Consider the following 19,850-nt stretch of genomic DNA (forward strand, 5'->3'; position numbering starts at 1 on the left):
GTCTCCCAAGATGTAAATAGGGAGACAGTGCCTCTATTATGCTGCCCTCTGTAGGATGCACCATGAACATCATGCCCGACTTTCCCAGAAGCCTTTACTGCATAAAGTGGGATTTTTACCAAGTCAGTTTCTCAGCTACGGCCGGCCGTTTCGGTCTGGGATTTTTACCAAGTCAGTTCTCTCTACGCTGCGCTGACGAGGTCCAACCAGACCGAAACTGCCGTCCGTAGCTGAGTGGCAAAAACCGCGATGCGGTTTTTTACAGTCCATTAACTGTTCGGGAGGGAAAAATCGCCTGGCGTTTTCTGAAGCGGTTTTTTACCAAAATCTGCTCCAGAAAAGACGCCTCAAGTTCCAAAAACCGCTTCCGAATTAGGAAGCGTTTTTTTTTCCGTACCAAATTACGGCACACGGTATTCTAGTGTGAAATAAGCCTAAGACAATGTTCAGCCAGAGCTGTACTAGTTTCCCTTCACATCCGCTGTTTAGGTGGGCATCGCGCTGCCTCCCAGAGGCGTGGCGGAGACCCTAGATTTTTACTGGATGTCTCCGCCACACCTCTGGGAGGCATAAGGGGATTGGTTGACAATTGGAAAGCACCGCCCATATAATTTTCAATGTGTTCAGCAATTGGTTAGCACAAACAAGGCTTGAAAAAACGCGCCCAGCTTGAAACTGACGTTGCCTGGCCATTTTTTCATGCTATCACTCTCTTGCTCAATAACTGTTAGTTGTTTTTATCAAGATGGACTAAAAGGACTGCTTTTATGAAAAATACACCCTGGTAAGTGTCCCCCGTTTTTTGATTCTTTTCTGTGTACTCCATTTGCTATGTATGGGGTGTGAGCACAACTCTGTACGTCTGGTTTAAATCCTCTGCATTCCTGTCACTGGATGAAGTCAGTGGCATAACTACCGCCATAGCAGCAGAGGCGGCTGTCACAGGGCCCGGGCCATTAGGGGGCCCGGTGACAGTCGCTACCGTTGCGTTTTTTTTTTTTTAAATAGGTCGTTTAATAGACCGTTACAGGCCCTATTTACTTGCCAAACCTGGCTGGGCCGGAATCGGTAAGTGACACCGCAGGCCCCACAAAGACTATCATTATACTCGGGGGTCTTTGCAGACCCCCGAGTATAATGATCGGAGGCCCAGGAGAGGTAAGAAACATAAAAAAAACACTGTTACTTACCTCTCCACGATCCTGCCATGCCTCCTTCCTAGTTGTCTGACGTCTCTGACGTCATATGTACCCGGCCTGCGTCCCAGGTCATGTGACGTCCTACATCATTGAAGAAGGACGGCAGCGGAGGCCGACAGCATAGGAGCCGGGGGACAGGTAAGGAACAGTAATTTTTTATGTTTTTATTCCCCCGGGTCACCGATTATTATACTCTGGGGTCTGAAAAGACCCCAGAGTATAATAATTGTTTATGGGTGTCCACAGTGGGGCATAATACTGTGTGCAGGGGCCACTATGGGGCATAATACTGTGTGCAGGGGCCACTATGGGGTACAATACTGTGTGCAGGGGCCACTATGGGGCATAATACTGTGTGCAGTGGTTACTAAGGGACATAATAGAGTACACAGGAATGCGGAGGAGGGGGTCGGTCGAGGTCTTCAGCGTCGGTGTCGGTTGGGGGGGCCCCATGTCAAAAGTTTGCCACGGGGCCCCGCCATTCCTAGTTACGCCACTGCCTCTGTCTTTTATGTAACGGACCTCTCTGACCACTCCACTCAGCTCTTTCCCCCTCCCCCCATCTCTTATCCCAACTCACTTACTCCTCTCCACCTTGCCCCTGGCTTCTATTCTATTTTATAACCCATATGGTACAGAAAGTACTTTTAATGATATATTCACAAGCAGGTACACGTTGTTGTTTTTTTGTATTTTATTATGTTTTTGCATTTTTAATGAATAATTTGTAACGTTTCATCCGGGTTGGTATCAGGTCATGCAGCGCAGATGTCTTGATCAAGAAGTGGTCTAGGAGGCAAGCAGAGATCACAACAGAAGTCAGTACAGAATCGGCAGGCAGGAATGGGAGTCAGGAAGTCAGAAGCAGAGAGTCATACAGCAAAACCACAAGGGACTCAGAGTGAAGCTAACACCCAGAAGATCGGAATAGCCAGCAAAGCAGGAGAGACGGATACACCCAGATATAGACTAGAGAGTGAGGGAGAGTTACCCCTGAAGGACAGAGTGCAGCGCTGGCACATACAAGGCCGGAGCGGCACCTCAGCATGCCACTGCCAAGGAGCTGGCTCCCAACCTAACACTAAGGCGTGAGCAGAGTTATCCACCGGAGGACCAGGCACAGCGCAGGCACACACAAGGACGGAGCGGCACCTCAGCATGCCACTGCCAAGGAGCCGGCTCCCAACCTAACACTAAGGAGTGAGCAGAGTTATCCACCGGAGGACCAGGCACAGCGCTGGCACACACAAGGACCGGAGCAGCACCTCAGCATGCCACTGCCAAGGAGCCGGCTCCCAACCTAACACTAAGGAGTGAGCAGAGTTATCCACCGGAGGACCAGGCACAGCGCTGGCACACACAAGGACCGGAGCAGCACCTCAGCATGCCACTGCCAAGGAGCCGGCTCCCAACCTAACACTAAGGAGTGAGCAGAGTTATCCACCGGAGGACCAGGCACAGCGCTGGCACACACAAGGACCGGAGCAGCACCTCAGCATGCCACTGCCAAGGAGCCGGCTCCCAACCTAACACTAAGGAGTGAAGTGAGCAGAGTTATCCACCGGAGGACCAGGCACAGCGCTGGCACACACAAGGACCGGAGCAGCACCTCAGCATGCCACTGCCAAGGAGCCGGCTCCCAACCTAACACTAAGGAGTGAGCAGAGTTATCCACCGGAGGACCAGGCACAGCGCAGGCACACACAAGGACGGAGCGGCACCTCAGCATGCCACTACCAAGGAGCCGGCTCCCAACCTAACACTAAGGAGTGAGCAGAGTTATCCACCGGAGGACCAGGCACAGCGCAGGCACAGACAAGGACGGAGCGGCACCTCAGCATGCCACTGCCAAGGAGCCGGCTCCCAACCTAACACTAAGGAGTGAGCAGAGTTATCCACCGGAGGACCAGGCACAGCGCAGGCACACACAAGGACGGAGCGGCACCTCAGCATGCCACTGCCGAGGAGCCGGCTCCCATCCTAACACTAAGGAGCGAGCAGAGTTATCCACCGGAGGACCAGGAACAGCGCAGGCACATACAAGGACCGGAGCAACACCTCAGCATGCCACTGCCAAGGAGCCGGCTCCCAACCTAACACTAAGGAGTGAGCAGAGTTATCCACCGGAGGACCAGGCACAGCGCAGGCACACACAAGGACCGGAGCAGCACCTCAGCATGCCACTGCCAAGGAGCCGGCTCCCAACCTAACACTAAGGAGTGAGCAGAGTTATCCACCGGAGGACCAGGCACAGCGCAGGCACTCACAAGAACCGGAGCGGCACCTCAGCATGCCACTGCCAAGGAGCCGGCTCCCAACATAACACTAAGGAGTGAGCAGAGTTATCCACCGGAGGACCAGGCACAGCGCAGGCACACACAAGGACGGAGCGGCACCTCAGCATGCCACTGCCAAGGAGCCGGCTCCCAACATAACACTAAGGAGTGAGCAGAGTTATCCACCGGAGGACCAGGCACAGCGCAGGCACATACAAGGACGGAGCGGCACCTCAACATGCCACTGCCGAGGAGCCGGCTCCCAACCTAACACTAAGGAGTGAGCAGAGTTATCCACCGGAGAACCAGGCACAGCGCAGGCACACACAAGGACGGAGCGACACCTCAGCATGCCACTGCCGAGGAGCCGGCTCCCAACCTAACACTAAGGAGTGAGCAGAGTTATCCACTGGAGGACCAGGCACAGCGCAGGCACACACAAGGACCGGAGCGGCACCGCAGCATGCCACTGCCGAGGAGCCGGCTCCCAACCTAACACTAAGGAGTGAGCAGAGTTATCCACCGGAGGACCAGGCACAGCGCAGGCACATACAAGGACGGAGCGACACCTCAGCATGCCACTGCCAAGGAGCCGGCTCCCAACCTAACACTAAGGAGTGAGCAGAGTTATCCACTGGAGGACCAGGCACAGCGCAGGCACACACAAGGACCGGAGCGGCACCGCAGCATGCCACTGCCAAGGAGCCGACTCCCAACCTAACACTAAGGAGTGAGCAGAGTTATCCACCGGAGAACCAGGCACAGCGCAGGCACATACAAGGACGGAGCGACACCTCAGCATGCCACTGCCAAGGAGCCGGCTCCCAACCTAACACTAAGGAGTGAGCAGAGTTATCCACCGGAGGACCAGGCACAGCGCAGGCACACACAAGGACCGGAGCGGCACCGCAGCATGCCACTGCCGAGGTGTCGGCTCCCATCCTATTACAATTGTGTAATAATGCAATAAAATATACTACTGTTTACACTGAAAGTGAAAATGGGGAAGTGGAAGAATATTGGATACTCACATAGCATTTGGATCTGCGGAGGCAGGCACAAAAGGCGGAAACACATCTAAAAAATAAAAATATGTTCATGAAATCAGAGGTATCGTCTGCTGATACCATCTAGACAAACCATGCAGAGATCAATAATTACATGTATATAATAAATGTAATTTTCTGCAATGTACGGCTGGGATTAGCCAGAATCTCATCCACTTTGCAGATACAGTAAAACGCTGCATTTCACTAAAGGGAATGCAATTTGGGACATTTCTGTGTATATGCCATACATGTCTCATACATGCAGACCCCACCTCAGGGACCCACTTCTATATTGGGAGTGGTGATACCGACCCCCATCTTGCAATTCTCATGTCTGTTCTGTGTGATTTACAAGAGGTTATAATATACAATAAAGATCTGCAGACAATGAAGAATTCTGGGATATAAAGATATTTTGTCCTATTACTTATTTTTTCTGCACTCACCTGGTGAACCAGCTTCCTTCTAATCTAAATGGAAAACAGAAAAACAAAAAGAAGATTTATAATGTGAAATTAAACAAAAGTTATAATGTTTCTCTAGTACATTGTATGTGGCCGATCTATTTCTATATCTGGGGTCTATACTTCTTGTCTGATGTTTCCTCACTATAACACATCATATTTCCCATTGAAGAAAACCATTAAGTGCTGAACAAGAGGACAAGGATTTATGGGATCGGCTGTGAAGACCTAAGGTGCTGTATGGACCCGAAATGTCATAGACAAAGAAGCACATACTGCACCCCATATATTTACTCTACCCCTTATTACCCAGACAGCACCTTCAAAGCCAAGCCTGGGTGTGATCTTATGATAATACCTTGTCCTGTAAATGCCAGTGATACCAGTGATATGTAGTAGAAGTGCACATAGAGTTAGCTGCTTCTAGGACAGGATAGATAGACCTTTGTATAAAACAAGTCTTTTTACCTTTTGTCTCACCCCTATTTACTTGCACATTTACTTTTCCATGTCCCCTGATTTATAAAGTCCTGTACAATAGGTTGGTGCTATATAAATAAAGATGACTTTCTATCACACCGATGTACTGAGGCCCAGTGGTTCTAGAATATAAATGTCCCCAGCCCAGTGGTCTTATAATACAGTGTATCAGGCCTGCTGGTCCTATATTATATCTGTATCTTCCATAGTCCTGCACTGGTCTCTACTAATAGGAAGCTACAGTCAGCAGCAAATAGCAGCCACTTCCCATGTTAGGCTTGGTTCACATCTGCGTTCGGTATTCTGTTCGGGGGTCCCCAAGTGGATGTGAACCAGGCCTTATTGTCTAGGATCAACAATGGAGAATTCGTTCTGGTAGAAGCAATCTATGAGCATCTGTCAGGTCTCGGTGCGGCATTCTGGAACATTACTAGTGACTAGGACTTATCCTACTGTTCCTGGACATTTGTCTCAAAAACATGGCTGTCATACGCCTTGCCTAAGTTTCCCATAGCCCATATCTGACTAAACAGAGTATCCATCCATCTTATTATCTCTCTCCACTTACTCATCCTCTTCTTCTATTGGGTCTTCTATTATTACAATCTTTGCATTTTGCGGCTGCGGCTGCTGCGGATGTTTCTCTTCACTTTCGTTACTATAAGAGATAACATAGGACATCACATGTGAAGAATTTCTGTATCAAGATATTTCTCCTGGCAATGACTTCATCCATGAGTGGATCTTTCTGGTGGTGACTACTGGAGGTGTCTGATGTGATATGTTTTTACTAATAATCTCATCGGAGATCCTCATGATGATTGTAACACACTTATCACACGTTCCAGAAACTTTGCAAAGTAATGACTAAGCGATGACCTGCACCAGTCATAGAGAGACCGGTACCAATAATCATAATACATTGTGCAAGTCATATCACAACATAGTACAACATGTAACACAACCTAAATAACAATGGCTAGAGTAAGTAACTAGCTGTAATGTGGAGTAAGGGTAGAACAGCCAAATAGTTACCATGCATGTCTGCACCAACTTCCATGGCCTTTGTATAAAGTAGAGGAATATGAAGGTACAGTGTGAGCTCTGTGTATTACAACCACACTCTGACTCTGTAAATCGTATAGCTTGTATGGAGTTGTGCGCATTAGACCTTAACAACACAATGTTATGTGGTTGTGAGTGAGCAACGCTTAGAACTAAATTGTTCTCATTACCTGTATCACATATCTATTATGTAACATATATAATGTCTGTATAAAACCATCTCATTATATCTCTACACTTACATGACATGTTTGATCCTTAGATTCCTCTGTTGGACTTGCTCTCTCTCTTCTTTTTTGTCTTCTTCACTATAAGAGATATAACAAAGACATATGTGCTTACCAACAATTTACATTAAAATCAGGATGTTTAACTCCTTAAGGACGCAGGGTAGTTTGTACGTTAATGCTCGGCAACTTTTTTCATATTCTCCTTTCCCGGCTTCCAAAATTCGCAACTCTATTCGTAACCCCTGGAAGAAGGCAGCGCCGAAACGTGTGTTGGGGTTCTGGGTATCTGCTCCCTCCAGGCCTATTACTACAATTCTACTATGGCTATGTGTTCACTCTTATGTCTTTGATTATTCATTATACAGTCTATTTCACTCTCTTACTGAACACCTCTGAGACTTTCTGTTTCCGTGTCTGCTCTGATACTATATCCATTTACTATACACTCCGATGTTATGGATTCGTATATGATGTCTATTTATACTGCTAGCATTTATTGGATCCTATGGATTTGTACTTGATACTACTTCATACTGCTCGCACTTATTACCTGTCATTCTTATGTGTATTAATTGAGCAGCTCTGGTTATATACTGTACTAGTCAATTCCCGTATAGATCTTAGTATATTTATATACTGTACTATACCTGCTATCTCGGCTATTATTTGCTATCACCATATTATTTTACCTGAGCTAGTTACACTTGTGACTTTTATGTTGGTTCATACTGAGTAGCTCTTGGTATATATTGTACTCACTAACTATAGGCAGAGGTGCAGATAGATGGATATATTATACTAATTCTGTATGTTCATGAACATTGTGCTACCTTTGCATTCCCTTTATGCCTGTGTAGGAGCAGACTCCCTACTTGTCTGTTGCTAATTATCCTTCCCAAGTTTTTAATAATTTCTAATAAAATTTATGTTTTTATACTGAGTATTCCTCCCCGTTTTTCAGTTTTGTCCAGTTTATTTTGGCTATAGGAATACATTATTACGATGTGACCCATACAGAAGGAATATGGTATGTTCTGGTACTTTTGATGTTCCTTTGATGTCATGTTGGTTGCACACTCTGACTCTGTAAATCTCATAGCTTGTATGGAGTCAGGGTCAGACTGGCCCGCCGGAGCACTGGGGAATCCCCCGGTGGGCCCCGGGCCCCGACTATACTGCTGCTCATTTTAGCATAGGCAGGGGCCCGATCATCAATGGGCTGGATCAGGATGGTTAGGGGCCCGATCGGGGCCCTGACATTCCAATCGGGCCCCTGCCCAGGTCAGAGCAGGTTTAGGGGAGGCGCTTAGGAAGACCGGGCGATTTTTTTTCCTAAGAACCAGCGCAAGGAGAGCTACTGCTACCGGTACGGTAAGTATAATAACTTTTTTTGGTTTATAATAGGCCGCTGCCTGCTGCAGTATCTACCAGCAGGCAGCGGCCTATTTACCAACCCGGACCTGCTCACTGCCGCCCCCGCTTCCCCTTGTACTATAGGCCGCGGAGGCTGGCAGTGAATAGGCCCGGGCCAGGCCGTGATCCCACTGCCGCTAATTGGAGCCCAAGGGGAGGTAAGAAAACATAATAAACAATGTTACTTACCTCTCCGGGATCCGGTGTTAATCCAAGCAGGCTTCGGGGCTATATGGTAATGCCCAGACGTCACGTGGTCTGGAATATTACCATGTAGGCCCGAAGCCTGTTCTAGCAGTACCATATAGGCCCGAAGCCTGTGGTAGTAGTAATAACGTGTTACTGCTAGAACAGGCTTTGGGCCTGTATGGCAACAGGTTGTTACTGCCACCACAGGCTTTGGGCCTATATGTTACTGCTAGCACAGGCTTTGGGCTATATGGTAATATCCCAGACCACGTGACGTCTGACACATTACCATATAGGCCTGAAGCCTGCTAGGAGTAAGATCAGATCCCGGAGAGGTGAGTAACACTGTTTATTATGTTCCCTCACCTCCCCTGGGGCTCCGATTATTATACTCGGGGGTCTAAAAAGACCCCTGAGTATAATAATAGTTAATGGATGTGCAACTGTGGGGCATAATAGAGCTTGAAGGGTCCACTGTGGCCCCTGTAACCTCTATTATGCCCCACAGCGGCCCCCCTGCAACCTCTATTATGCCCCACAGTCTATTGTGCCACTGTGGGGCATAATATAGGCTGCAGGGGCTGCTGTGAGATATATATATATATATATATATATATATATATATTTATAGATATATACTGTGTATATATCTATAGGGGTTGGATGTGTGGAGAAGTGAGGAGTCAAAGATGTCTGTGTTTTACACTTTACAGAGTCAAGTCACAGCTGGAAGAAATGGTCATGGCGTTCCAAAGGGAACAGACGGGAAATGTGGGAGGACGTTTCCTGTGAGTATTACTGCACAAAATATCACACTGCATTGTATTTATTGTAATGTTGCAATTTATTGTAATGCTACTGCTAGCACCCCCAATTCCCCCCCACTGTCTGAGGCGGATGATCAAAAGATGAACAACTCCCCCCCCCCTTCCCCCCGAATTCAATACGGGGGGGGGGGGGTGGGGAGCGTCTTTTGATCGTCCGCCTGAGGCAGCAGAGAGGCTAGGTTCACCACTGGGTGAGGGTACATGAAAATGGCCGGCTGGAGAATGTCCCTAGCTATTTGGGCACGCCCCCTGTTGTGAGGCTATGGCTACACTATAACTTCTGTCATACAACCAAAGATGTGTCGCCCTGTGATTCTTTCACTCATGTTAGTGAATGGAGTCACATTGCAACCTGAGGGACCCAATGTGACTCCATTCACTAATGTGAAAGAGTCCCAAAGGGACACTGCGATCTTTGGTTGCATGAAGGAAGTAGTAGTGTAGCCATAGCTGTTTTGCACACTGTATTGTGCGTGAAAGTGCACTTTAAACGTGCATAATGGCAAAAACTGGATGGGCGATATTACATATGGCAGAAGGGTGGGCCCCTGAAAATAATCCCACTGGTAGGCCCTAGGCGGGTTGTATAAAGTAGAGGAATATGAAGGTACAGTGTGAGCTCTGTGTATTACAACCACACTCTGACTCTGTAAATCGTATAGCTTGTATGGAGTTGTGCGCATTAGACCTTAACAACACAATGTTATGTGGCTGTGAGTGAGCAACGCTTACAACTAAATTGTTCTCATTACCTGTATCACATATCTATTATGTAACATATATAATGTCTGTATAAAACCATCTCATTATATCTCTACACTTACATGACATGTTTTATTCTCAGATTCCTCGGTTGGACTTGCTCTTTCTCTTCTTTTTTGTCTTCTTCCCTATAAGAGAATATAAAGTGATGAAAGCAATAGATATTACCCAAAATGGTGTAACTAACAATAAAGGAGACATAATTCACTATATCCCTTCACTCCCTGACATCGTTCCTTACTGCACCTTTATCCTGAAGTGGTGAAAAGCAGAAATTCTATAAAGAAATGGAGACAAAATCCATCTTCTGACTACTCACCTAGATATCTTCTTAGGTCTCCTATAAAAAACCCCAACAAACAATATTAATGATTATAAAGACTGGATAAATGAGATGCAAATAGATCTTGTGACTACTCACCTAAGTTCAGTTCTTACTCTATTTCTGTAACAAAAATAAATAAATCAATCAGAATACTAATAATTAAATGCAAATTCATCAGTATCAGTCTGAAAGGTTTTATACATTGTTATAACAAGTGCTCATAAGTGAAGGTGTGAATTGTATAAGGCTCAACCCTTTACTGGGGTATATATATAACCATATACTGTATATGTGTATACCAAGAATGTATGTATTAACGTATAATGAAGCCTTCCCATGTGTTTCAATGAGATCTGTCTTCTTATTGAAGGATTTGAAAAGTTTAGACTTGGATACCTTTGGGTTACATTACTGAGTATTACTGTCTGCTATAATAGTGCCATATATATTTGGTATTTAGATCAGGTGGGAAGTCAATGGAGCCCAGAGAGAAGTGGGTCCTGTAGTGGGAATCACAATGCCCCTCACTTACTGTGCTTGGCACTGCCATTGAGGATGAAAGTGCCCTTTTAGTTTTGCTGAATCCCCCCCTCTATTGTTTACCCCATAACAGTCTCATTTACAGAATCTGGGAACAGTAGATTATCTAATATCTTTCTATCTGGAATATGGCCCTGACTGCTTACATGTATATAACATGGTCCCTAAATCCATGTCCCCATGTGCCCCTTATAATAATATCTCACCACTTTGATAAGCCACATTTCCCTTACTCAGATAAATAAACCATTAAATATCCTGAAGATTATTATCATACACTGTGTAGCCTATTACAAGTACAGCCTGATCCCTGTACCCCGAGAGCCTTGGCATGTGCCCCTTCTGGTACATATACCACAGATACTATAGTATACATGTATAATAAAATATACTAAATGACTGGCACCACCAAAACCCATTCTCTCTAGTAGAGTATATCACATATATAGAATAAACGTTACATAGAAGATTCTATTTCTCCTGACAATAAATTCATTGGCATTCTATAAACTTACATTATCAGATCTTTTTTAGGAATTTTCTTTCTGTGTCTGTAATAGAAGAATAAAGCTCCAGTGAGAATCATTAATACAAGGAAGAATATAAAACCTATAGACTATATCTGAAGTAACGCATGGAGTCACTCAGTTACAGAGGCCACATTTACTGTTGTGGCTCCCCTGAATATTGGTTTACACTGCTAGCTGTTAGGTGAAAAATACAAATTTGCTTATTCCCCCCCCCCCCCCATTTATTTATTTTTTTAATCTTGGATTTTTTTGATCACTGAGAAAAGTCATTTTTAGCTAAGCACATCCTTGCATAGTCTTTAGAAAGTCTATTCCACACCTACCTTTTGTATGTAAATTGTCTCAGCAGATTTTGAATAAGTCCGTTTTTATTGATATGCTAATTAGCCTTCTCTGTGCTCCCGAAAGTGTCTGTGTGCACCCGCTCTGCTATTCTCTATGTGTATGAGAGCAGAGAGGCTGCTGTGCTGAGGACTCATCTCTCTGCTCTCATACACATAGAGAATAGCAGACTGTGATCACAGACACTTCCGGGTGCACAGAGAAGGCTAATTAGCATATCAATAAAAACGGACTTATTAAAAAACTACTGAGGTAATTTACATACAAAAGGTAGGTGTGAAATAGCCTTTCTAAATGATAGAGCCTTTTCCCAGTGATAGAGCCCCTTTAAGGAGCCTCATTCCATGAAAAACAAGTGAATATCTGAATGAAGTCTTTGAAATGAATGGATGTTATTGCTGTGTGCAAAAATATGTATGTGAAATGTGAATAAGCCTTTATTGTGTGCCAAAATCTATCAGGTTTTTGTATCTCTATCTGTATCTCTATGTAAGAGAAGCCTCTTATAACACTGGGGGAGGATGAAAATAAATACCTGCACATCGGGACACAGCCCCGGAATTTCTTTTTCCATCTATTATAGAAATAAAAGAAGAAAGACACATTAAAAATCACATAATCTGCAGTGCAAAAGTTTTAGGCAGATGAGAGACAAGAAAACTCTGTACGTTTCATGGACAGTATCCCATCCTGCTAATTTCCGCATCTGCGAAAAAAAGATCAATTTTTTTTTTTGAACACTTAGGGCGGGTTCACACCAGCGCCTGATCTCCATTTTGCAGGTTTCTGTTTCCTGCCTGAGAAACTGGACAGGAGACGGAAATTGGCAGACAGTTTTCAATCCCATTCATTTGAATGGGATTGCAAAGTGTCTACCCGTGAGCGTCCGTGAGCGTCTTCTGCTCTCCGCGGCGAAACCGTTTTTTTTTTATCCGGATACAAAGTCAGACATGCAGGAATTTGTGTCCGGTTAAAAACAAAACGGTTTTGCCGCAGAGAGCAGAAGACGCTCACGGGCGCTCACCGGCAGACACTGAATACCGGTTTTCGTCTCCTGTCGGCAGAAGACAGAAACCTCACAACGAAGATCGAGCGCTGGTGTGAACCCGCCCTTAACTAAACTTTTCAATCTTTTTGGGTCCATGAAAAACAGATGAGACCGGATGTCTATTTATATTTAATAGAATTCATAGACATTCATTTTGCTGAGTTCACACAGAGTATTTTGGTCAGGATTTGAGGCCGAATTCGCCTCAAAATTCTGACCAAAAAGATGGCTCTCATTTAAATCAATGAGAGCCGGTCAGTTCTTCTTACTGGGAGCGGTTTGTTCCGGCTCCTGGAAAAAAGAACGGACATGCTCATTTTTCAAGCAGAGTTGCCTCGCGAATCCACCTGAAGACACTCCCTCCTCTCAACTAGGCCCATTTATTGGGCCTAATCCGGGGCGGAGTGCGCAACAGAGGAGGAAATAGGAAATAGTAAATTTGTCCTTTACCCCGAACCAGAACCATGTGCCCCTCTGTATTTCCCAGACATGAGCAATATTCCTGTATCTCTATGGAAGAGAAGCCTCTTATAACACTGGGGGAGGAGGAAAATAAATACCTGAAAGCCAGGACACGGGTCCTTCTTTTCTTTTTGCATCTATTATAGAATTAAAAGAAGAAAGACAAGATCAAAATCACATTAACTGCAGTGCAAAAGTTTTAGGCGGATGAGAGAAAATGCTGCAAAGTAAAAATGCTTTGAGAAATAAAGGAGTATGAAAATAAATACCTGAAAGCCGGCAGACAAGCGGCAATTCTCTTTTTCCATCTATTATAGAATTAAAAGAAGAAAGACAAATTACAAATCACATAATCTGCAGTGCAAAAGTTTTTTTTTTAAGTATTTTTTTTCTTATAAGCATTGAGTCATAACAATAACTAGATCACTTTGGTATTGCTATGATTTTACGAAGAGTAAAGGGAATCAGTATTTTTTATCTCATACTCAACAATGTAAGAACATTATTATAACAAGTGCTTATAAGTGAAGGTGTGAATTGTATAAGGCTCAGCCCTTTACTGGGGTACATATATAACCATATACTCTATATGTGTATACCAAGAATGTATGTATAACATATAATGAAGCCTTCCCATGTGTTTCAATGAGACCTGTCTTCTTATTGAAGGGTTTGAAAAGTTTAGACCTGGATACCTTTGGGTTACATTACTGAGTATTACTGTCTGCTATAATAGTGCCATATATATTTGGCATTTAGACCAGGTGGGAAGTCAATGGAGCACAGAGAGAAGTGGGTCCTGTAGTGGGAATCACAATGCCCCTCACTTACTGTGCTTGGCACTGCCATTGAGGATAAAAGTGCCCATTGCTTGCCCAAGTCAGTTTTGCTGACCCCCCCCCCCTCTATTGTTTACCCCATTGGGCCTGACTGTTTACATGTATATAGCATGGTCCCTAAATCCATGTCCCCATGTTCATTGTCATTCTATAAACTTACATTGCACGATCCTTTTTAGGACGCTTGGCTGCATTTGGTTTTTGTTTTCCATATCTATAATAGAAGAATAAAGCTCCAGTGAGAATCATTAATACAAGGAAGAATATAAAACCTATAGACTATATCTGTAGTCACACATGGAGTCACTCAGTTACAGAGGCCACATTTACTGTTGTGGCTCCCCTGAATATTGGCTTACACTCTATTCACATGGCCAGATTTTGTAGACGATTTATTTTCATGACCCAATAGACTTCACCCATTGATGTGACACATCTGTGATACGTCCGCGTCAAGAAATAAAAAAAATACGGGGCCACACGGTGGCTCAGTGGTTAGCACTGTGGCCTTGCAGCGCTGGAGTCCTGGTGTTCAAATCCCACCAAGGGCAAAAAAAAAAAAAACACCTGCAAGGAGTTTGTATGTTCTCCCCGTGTTTGCATGGATTTCCATCCCATATTCCAAAAAGACATACTGATAGGGAAAAATGTACATTGTGAGCTCTATGTGGGCCTCACAATCTACATTTAAAAAAAATAAAAGTACCTGCTTCATTTTTATTTTTTCGCGGATCAATGGCGGATGAAAAACTAAGCAGATGCTTAAATGAAGGCATTGAAATGTATGGATACTTATACTGTCTGTGAAAAGTGTGGATGGCATACGTAGGTGAAATGCGTATACGTATATATAGCCTTCCAATGTATTCACACGCATTTTACAGACAAGATAACTCTGTACTTTTCACGGACAATATTCCATCTTACTAATTTCCACATCTGCGAAAAACAGATATATTTTTTTTTTAATACTTAACTGTACTTTTCAATGTTTTTGGGTCCATGAAATACAGAAGATACACGGATGTCTGTTTATATTTAATAGACCCATAGACTAGTATGGCAGATGCTGGATATTCAACAATGGCGGCAGCCCGGCAGTCGGGCAGCGGCGACAGCTGCCTGGAATCTGCTGTTTCATACAGCAGACACCATGTACGAATACCCACAGTCAGTGCCCACAACGATCGTGGGCATTAACCCTTCTGGCATCTCGGTCAAAGCTGACTGAGGCGCCATTTTCCCAGTAGCGCATTGGCGCCGCCATTTTGCCAGTGATCGCCAGCATCTGGAGCAAGCTCCAGGGCCGACATCACGTTGTAAAGGCTCCCCGGCCTGTTTATAGTGACTTTCTTTTGCAGGCTGCTCTATGTGGCCTCCAAAAGAAATTACTGTATATACTCGAGTATAAGCCGACCCCCCTAATTTTACCACAAAAAACTGGGAAAACTTATTGACTCGAGTATAAGCCGAGGGGGGAAATGCAGCAGCTACTGGAAAATTTCAAAAATTAAAATGGTTTTTGGGTGCAGTAGTTGCTGGGTGCTGGGAAAGGGGAGGGGGTGGTTTGGTTGTCTGTCTGCCCCTTCCCTGAGCTTGAGGACTGTTTTTTTTTCTTCCTTCCACTTGGAATTCAGCCTGGCTGACTATAGGGCATCTGCAGATGCCCTATATTCAGTAGACCGGGCACTGTCAGACACAGGGAGACCTAATGTGTTTGTGTGTCACAGTCATTTTCAACTTTTATATGTATTCTAGTGAAAGGAGGGATTTAGAACTTTTACTTATTTTATTTTTTTATTATATTTTTAAAAGCTTCTTTATAGTGTGGCCCATATGCTTGCCATGCACTCCCCACACAAATCGTTCATGCAGGTAGTGCGCGGCAAGCGCATGGACCCCATTATAGTTTATTGTGCCCATGCGCTTGAACTGCAGAGCGCTTGCAGTTGTGCTTGTGTTCCGTCCATAGGAGTCCTCATGCGGACCCTTACGGATGGAACACATCAGCATATGTGAACCAAGCTTTAGAGAAGCCTCTTATAACACTGGGGGAGTATGAAAATAAATACCTGAAATCCTTGTTGTAAGCCCGGATTTTCTTATTCCAACTGTTATAGAATTAAAAGAAGAAAGACAAAATAAAAATCACATAATCTGCAATGCAAAAGTTTTAGGCAGATGAGAAGAAAATGCTGCAAAGTAAAAATGCTTTCAGAAATAAAAGTGTTGTTTTTGTGATTTAACAAATGGAAGTGAATGAAGATATTACCTGTATAGACGGACAGCGGTTTTTCCAGCTTTCCCCACATACCTTTAATAATAGAAATATTACAAAGTTATGGGTATCAGAATACGGCATCAGAAAACATTTTTTTAAGTATTTTTTTTATAAGCATTGATTCATAACAAAAACTAGATCACCTTGGTATTGCTATAATTGTATGGAGAGTAAAGGGAATCAGTATTTTTATCTCATACTAAATAGAGATGAGCGAGTACTGTGGGGATCAGCCGATCCGAACAGCACGCTCACATAGAAATGAATGGACGTAGCCGGCACGCGGGGGGTTAAGCGCGTCAAAGCGGAAGTACCAGGTGCTTCCATTCATTTCCATGGAGCGTGCTGGTCAGATCGGCTGATCCCCACAGTACTCGCTCATCTCTAATACTAAATGATGTAAGAACAAAACCCGAAATGTAGATTTCTTTTTCTTTTCCATCTCACTCTACAAATAAATGGAAATGAAAGGGAGTCTGTCAGTGGGAAAATCAGCAGGAATCTAAAGACAGTACATTGTAGGGCTAGTTCTACACTTTCCAAAGCAGCTTTTCTTAGTTTACATTGAAGCCACATTTTCATGAAAATCAGTGTTTTATTTTTATATAAATGAGATGAAAAGTTATTTTGGGACGTTATCGCTCTCCGCTCTACATAGTCACCACTAAGTGGCCTCCATTATTTAGTATGAAGTACTTCTGGGAGCAGCCTGATGTCCTCAGACATGTGCAGTACATCCAGTAGATGGCAGCAGTTAGTGGCAGTTATATAGAGTGAAGGCGGAGCCCCGCACTGGAAGAAATGCCCCTTAAGTACTTTGCAACTAATCTGCATAGAAGTAAAACACTAATTTTCATTAAAATGGAGATGCAATCTAAAATTAGAAACAAATGTAGAAGTGAATAATCAGCCCTACACGTTACTTTCATTAGTTTGAGACCAAGTTTCCTCACAAACACAGACTCCCTTTAAATGGTCACTAATAGAGATGAGCGAACGGCGTTCAATCGAATTGATATTCGATCTCATATCAGGCCGTTCGACGTGTTTGATTCCAATCGAACACCAGGTGGCAAACTCTCTAAAAATTCGATTCTCCTCCCACCTTCCCTGATGCGTTTTTTGCACCAATAACAGCGCAGGGGAGGTGGGACAGGAAATACGACAATGTAGGCAATGAAAAAAAATCGGAAAAAGGGATTGGCGGCCGGAAACAGATAACCTCCAATTTAGACGAATGGTGGATTTACCATTCGACTAATTTGGGACTGTGAACTACTGTATATGAATGTGAGACAGGGGCAGATCTACAGGCAGGGTTAGCTAGGGATAACCTTTATTTAGGGGGGAATGTCACTCACCCAGCTCTTTGGGGCTCTATCTTGTCGGGATCCCTGTCAGCTTGCGATATGCGCCAGCTGACTTTTTCCCATAGGAATGCATTGGCCAGCATTGATTGGCCGAATACCCTATTCTTTGTCCACTTCGGTCCATGGTCCGGGTTTCATAGCACCCTGCCCCCCTCTCCCTGACTAGTATTATAGAAAAGGCGGGGCTTAGGAGAGTGTGGGCAGATACTGGACAGGGAGACTCCCCGCCCACACTCTCCTAAGCCCCGCCTTCTCTATAATACTAGTCGGAAGAGGGACGGGGCTTAGGAGAGTGTGGGCGGGGAGTCTCCCCGCCCAATACCCGCCCACAATCTTCTAAGCCCCGCCTTCTCTATAATAATAGTCGGAGAGAGGGGGGCAGGGCGCTCTGAAACCGGGACCATGGATCGAAGTGGACCAAGAGCAAAGAGCTGCAGGTAAGCAGACACCGGTGGGGGTGGGGGGTTATTCACTACACAGCGTGGGGTACATGCTGTGTAGTGAATAGGATAGTCGTTACAATCCCAGCTCTGCTTAATCAACAAAAAGTACTGTCCGATACTACAAACTCAGCTTGGCTATACCGATAAACTGAGCGTGTAGTGTCCGATACTACAAACAGCTCGGCTATACCGATAAACTGAGCGAGTAGTGTCCGATACTACAAACTCAGCTCGTCTATACCGATAAACTGAGCTTGTAGTGTCCGATACTAAAAACTCAGCTCGGCTATACCGATAAACTGAGCGTGTAGTGTCCGATGTAGGTGAGCTGAGTGTGTAGGAGATGTAGATGTAGGAGAGCTGGAAGATATGCAGCAGACTAACACACTCAGCTCTGCTAACATCGGCCAGCTCTGCTACATCTCTGGTGTAGCAGCTCTGCACTACACCCAACCAACCCTCCATCTACTCCTCCTGTCACACACATCTCGTGTGTAGCAGAGCTCAGCACACACTCAGCTCTACTACATCTGTACAACATAATGTAGAGATGTAGCAGAGCTGAATGTGTGCTGAGCTATCTTACACCAGAGATGTGTGTGACAGGAGGAATAGCCAAGCTGAGCGCACGGCTGGCTCTGCTTCATTTCGCCATAGGTATGCATTGACCAGCGTTGATTGGCCAGTCTTACAGCATTTGGCCAATCAACGCTGGTTCTGCACTGCTACACCGGAGATGAAGCAGAGCTGAGTGTGTGCTGAACCCTGATGCACACTCAGCTCTGCTGTATCAGATTGCTACATCAGCCAGCACTGCTACATCGGACCGTTCGCTCAGCTCGCCTACTCCGGAGATGCAGTCGAGCAGAGCGCACGCCCAGCACTGCTACATCGGAGATGAAGCAGAGCTGGCCGTTTGCTGAGCTTGGCTACTCCGGAGTAGCCAAGCTGAGCGCACGGCCCGATGTAGCAGTGCTGGCCGATGTAGCAGTGTCCGATGTAGCAGTCCGATGCAGCAGAGCTGAATCTGCAACAGGGTTCAGCACACACTCAGCTCTGCTTCATTTCCGGTGTAGCAGTGCCGGCACTGCTACATCTCGGCATAGGAATGCATTGACCAGTGTTGAATGGCTGAATGCTATAGCATTCGACCAATCAACGCTGGTTCTGCCAGTGGAGGCGGAGTCTAAGAGGGGTCCACAGCAGTCTCCATTCTGGTCCAATATTAGACTCCGCCTCCTCACAGACGAGCCTCTGGCAGAACCAGCGTTGATTGGCCGAATGCCGTACTCTGTATACTCTTTGCAGACCCCCGAGTATAATGATCGGCGGACCAGGAGAGGTAATAAACATTAAAAAAAAACACTGTTACTTACCTCTCCATGATCCTGCCAGGCCTCCGTCCTGACGTCCTTTCTGACGTCTCTGACATCACATGAACGTCATGAACGGGTCATGTGACGTCTGACGTCATTTCAGAAGGACGGCAGCAGAGAAGACCGCGTAGGAGCCGGGGACAGGTAAGAAACAGTAATTTTTTTATGTTTTTATTCCCCCGGGTCTCCGATTATTATACTCTGGGGTCTGAAAAGACCTCAGAGTATAATAATTGTTTATGGGTGTCCACAGTGGGGCATAATACCGTGTTTCCCCGAAAGTATGACACCCCCTGAAAGTAAGGCATGCGGGGGTTTCTGTTGAATTGCCTAATATAAG

The 19,850-nt window shown here is 45.1% G+C and overlaps 1 protein-coding gene across 1 annotated transcript in view; it reads right to left on the reverse strand.

Annotated features, from left to right (window-relative positions):
• Window positions 1-472: 472 nt before the first annotated feature.
• ODAD4 (outer dynein arm docking complex subunit 4) overlaps window positions 473-19,850 on the reverse strand; it is a 40,337-nt gene continuing 20,959 nt past the window's right edge. The window contains exons 15-26 of the mRNA XM_075279087.1: window positions 16,313-16,354; window positions 16,113-16,151; window positions 14,201-14,254; window positions 13,471-13,509; window positions 13,300-13,338; window positions 10,376-10,399; window positions 10,274-10,294; window positions 10,017-10,082; window positions 6,776-6,841; window positions 6,037-6,126; window positions 4,971-4,994; window positions 473-560 (exon numbers count right to left, since the gene is read on the reverse strand). Coding sequence (XP_075135188.1) covers window positions 473-560; window positions 4,971-4,994; window positions 6,037-6,126; window positions 6,776-6,841; window positions 10,017-10,082; window positions 10,274-10,294; window positions 10,376-10,399; window positions 13,300-13,338; window positions 13,471-13,509; window positions 14,201-14,254; window positions 16,113-16,151; window positions 16,313-16,354 — 592 coding nt within the window. The remainder of the gene's footprint in view (window positions 561-4,970; window positions 4,995-6,036; window positions 6,127-6,775; window positions 6,842-10,016; window positions 10,083-10,273; window positions 10,295-10,375; window positions 10,400-13,299; window positions 13,339-13,470; window positions 13,510-14,200; window positions 14,255-16,112; window positions 16,152-16,312; window positions 16,355-19,850) is intronic.

Source organism: Leptodactylus fuscus, chromosome 6 (genome assembly GCF_031893055.1).
Source record: "Leptodactylus fuscus isolate aLepFus1 chromosome 6, aLepFus1.hap2, whole genome shotgun sequence".
Taxonomy (NCBI): domain Eukaryota; kingdom Metazoa; phylum Chordata; class Amphibia; order Anura; family Leptodactylidae; genus Leptodactylus; species Leptodactylus fuscus.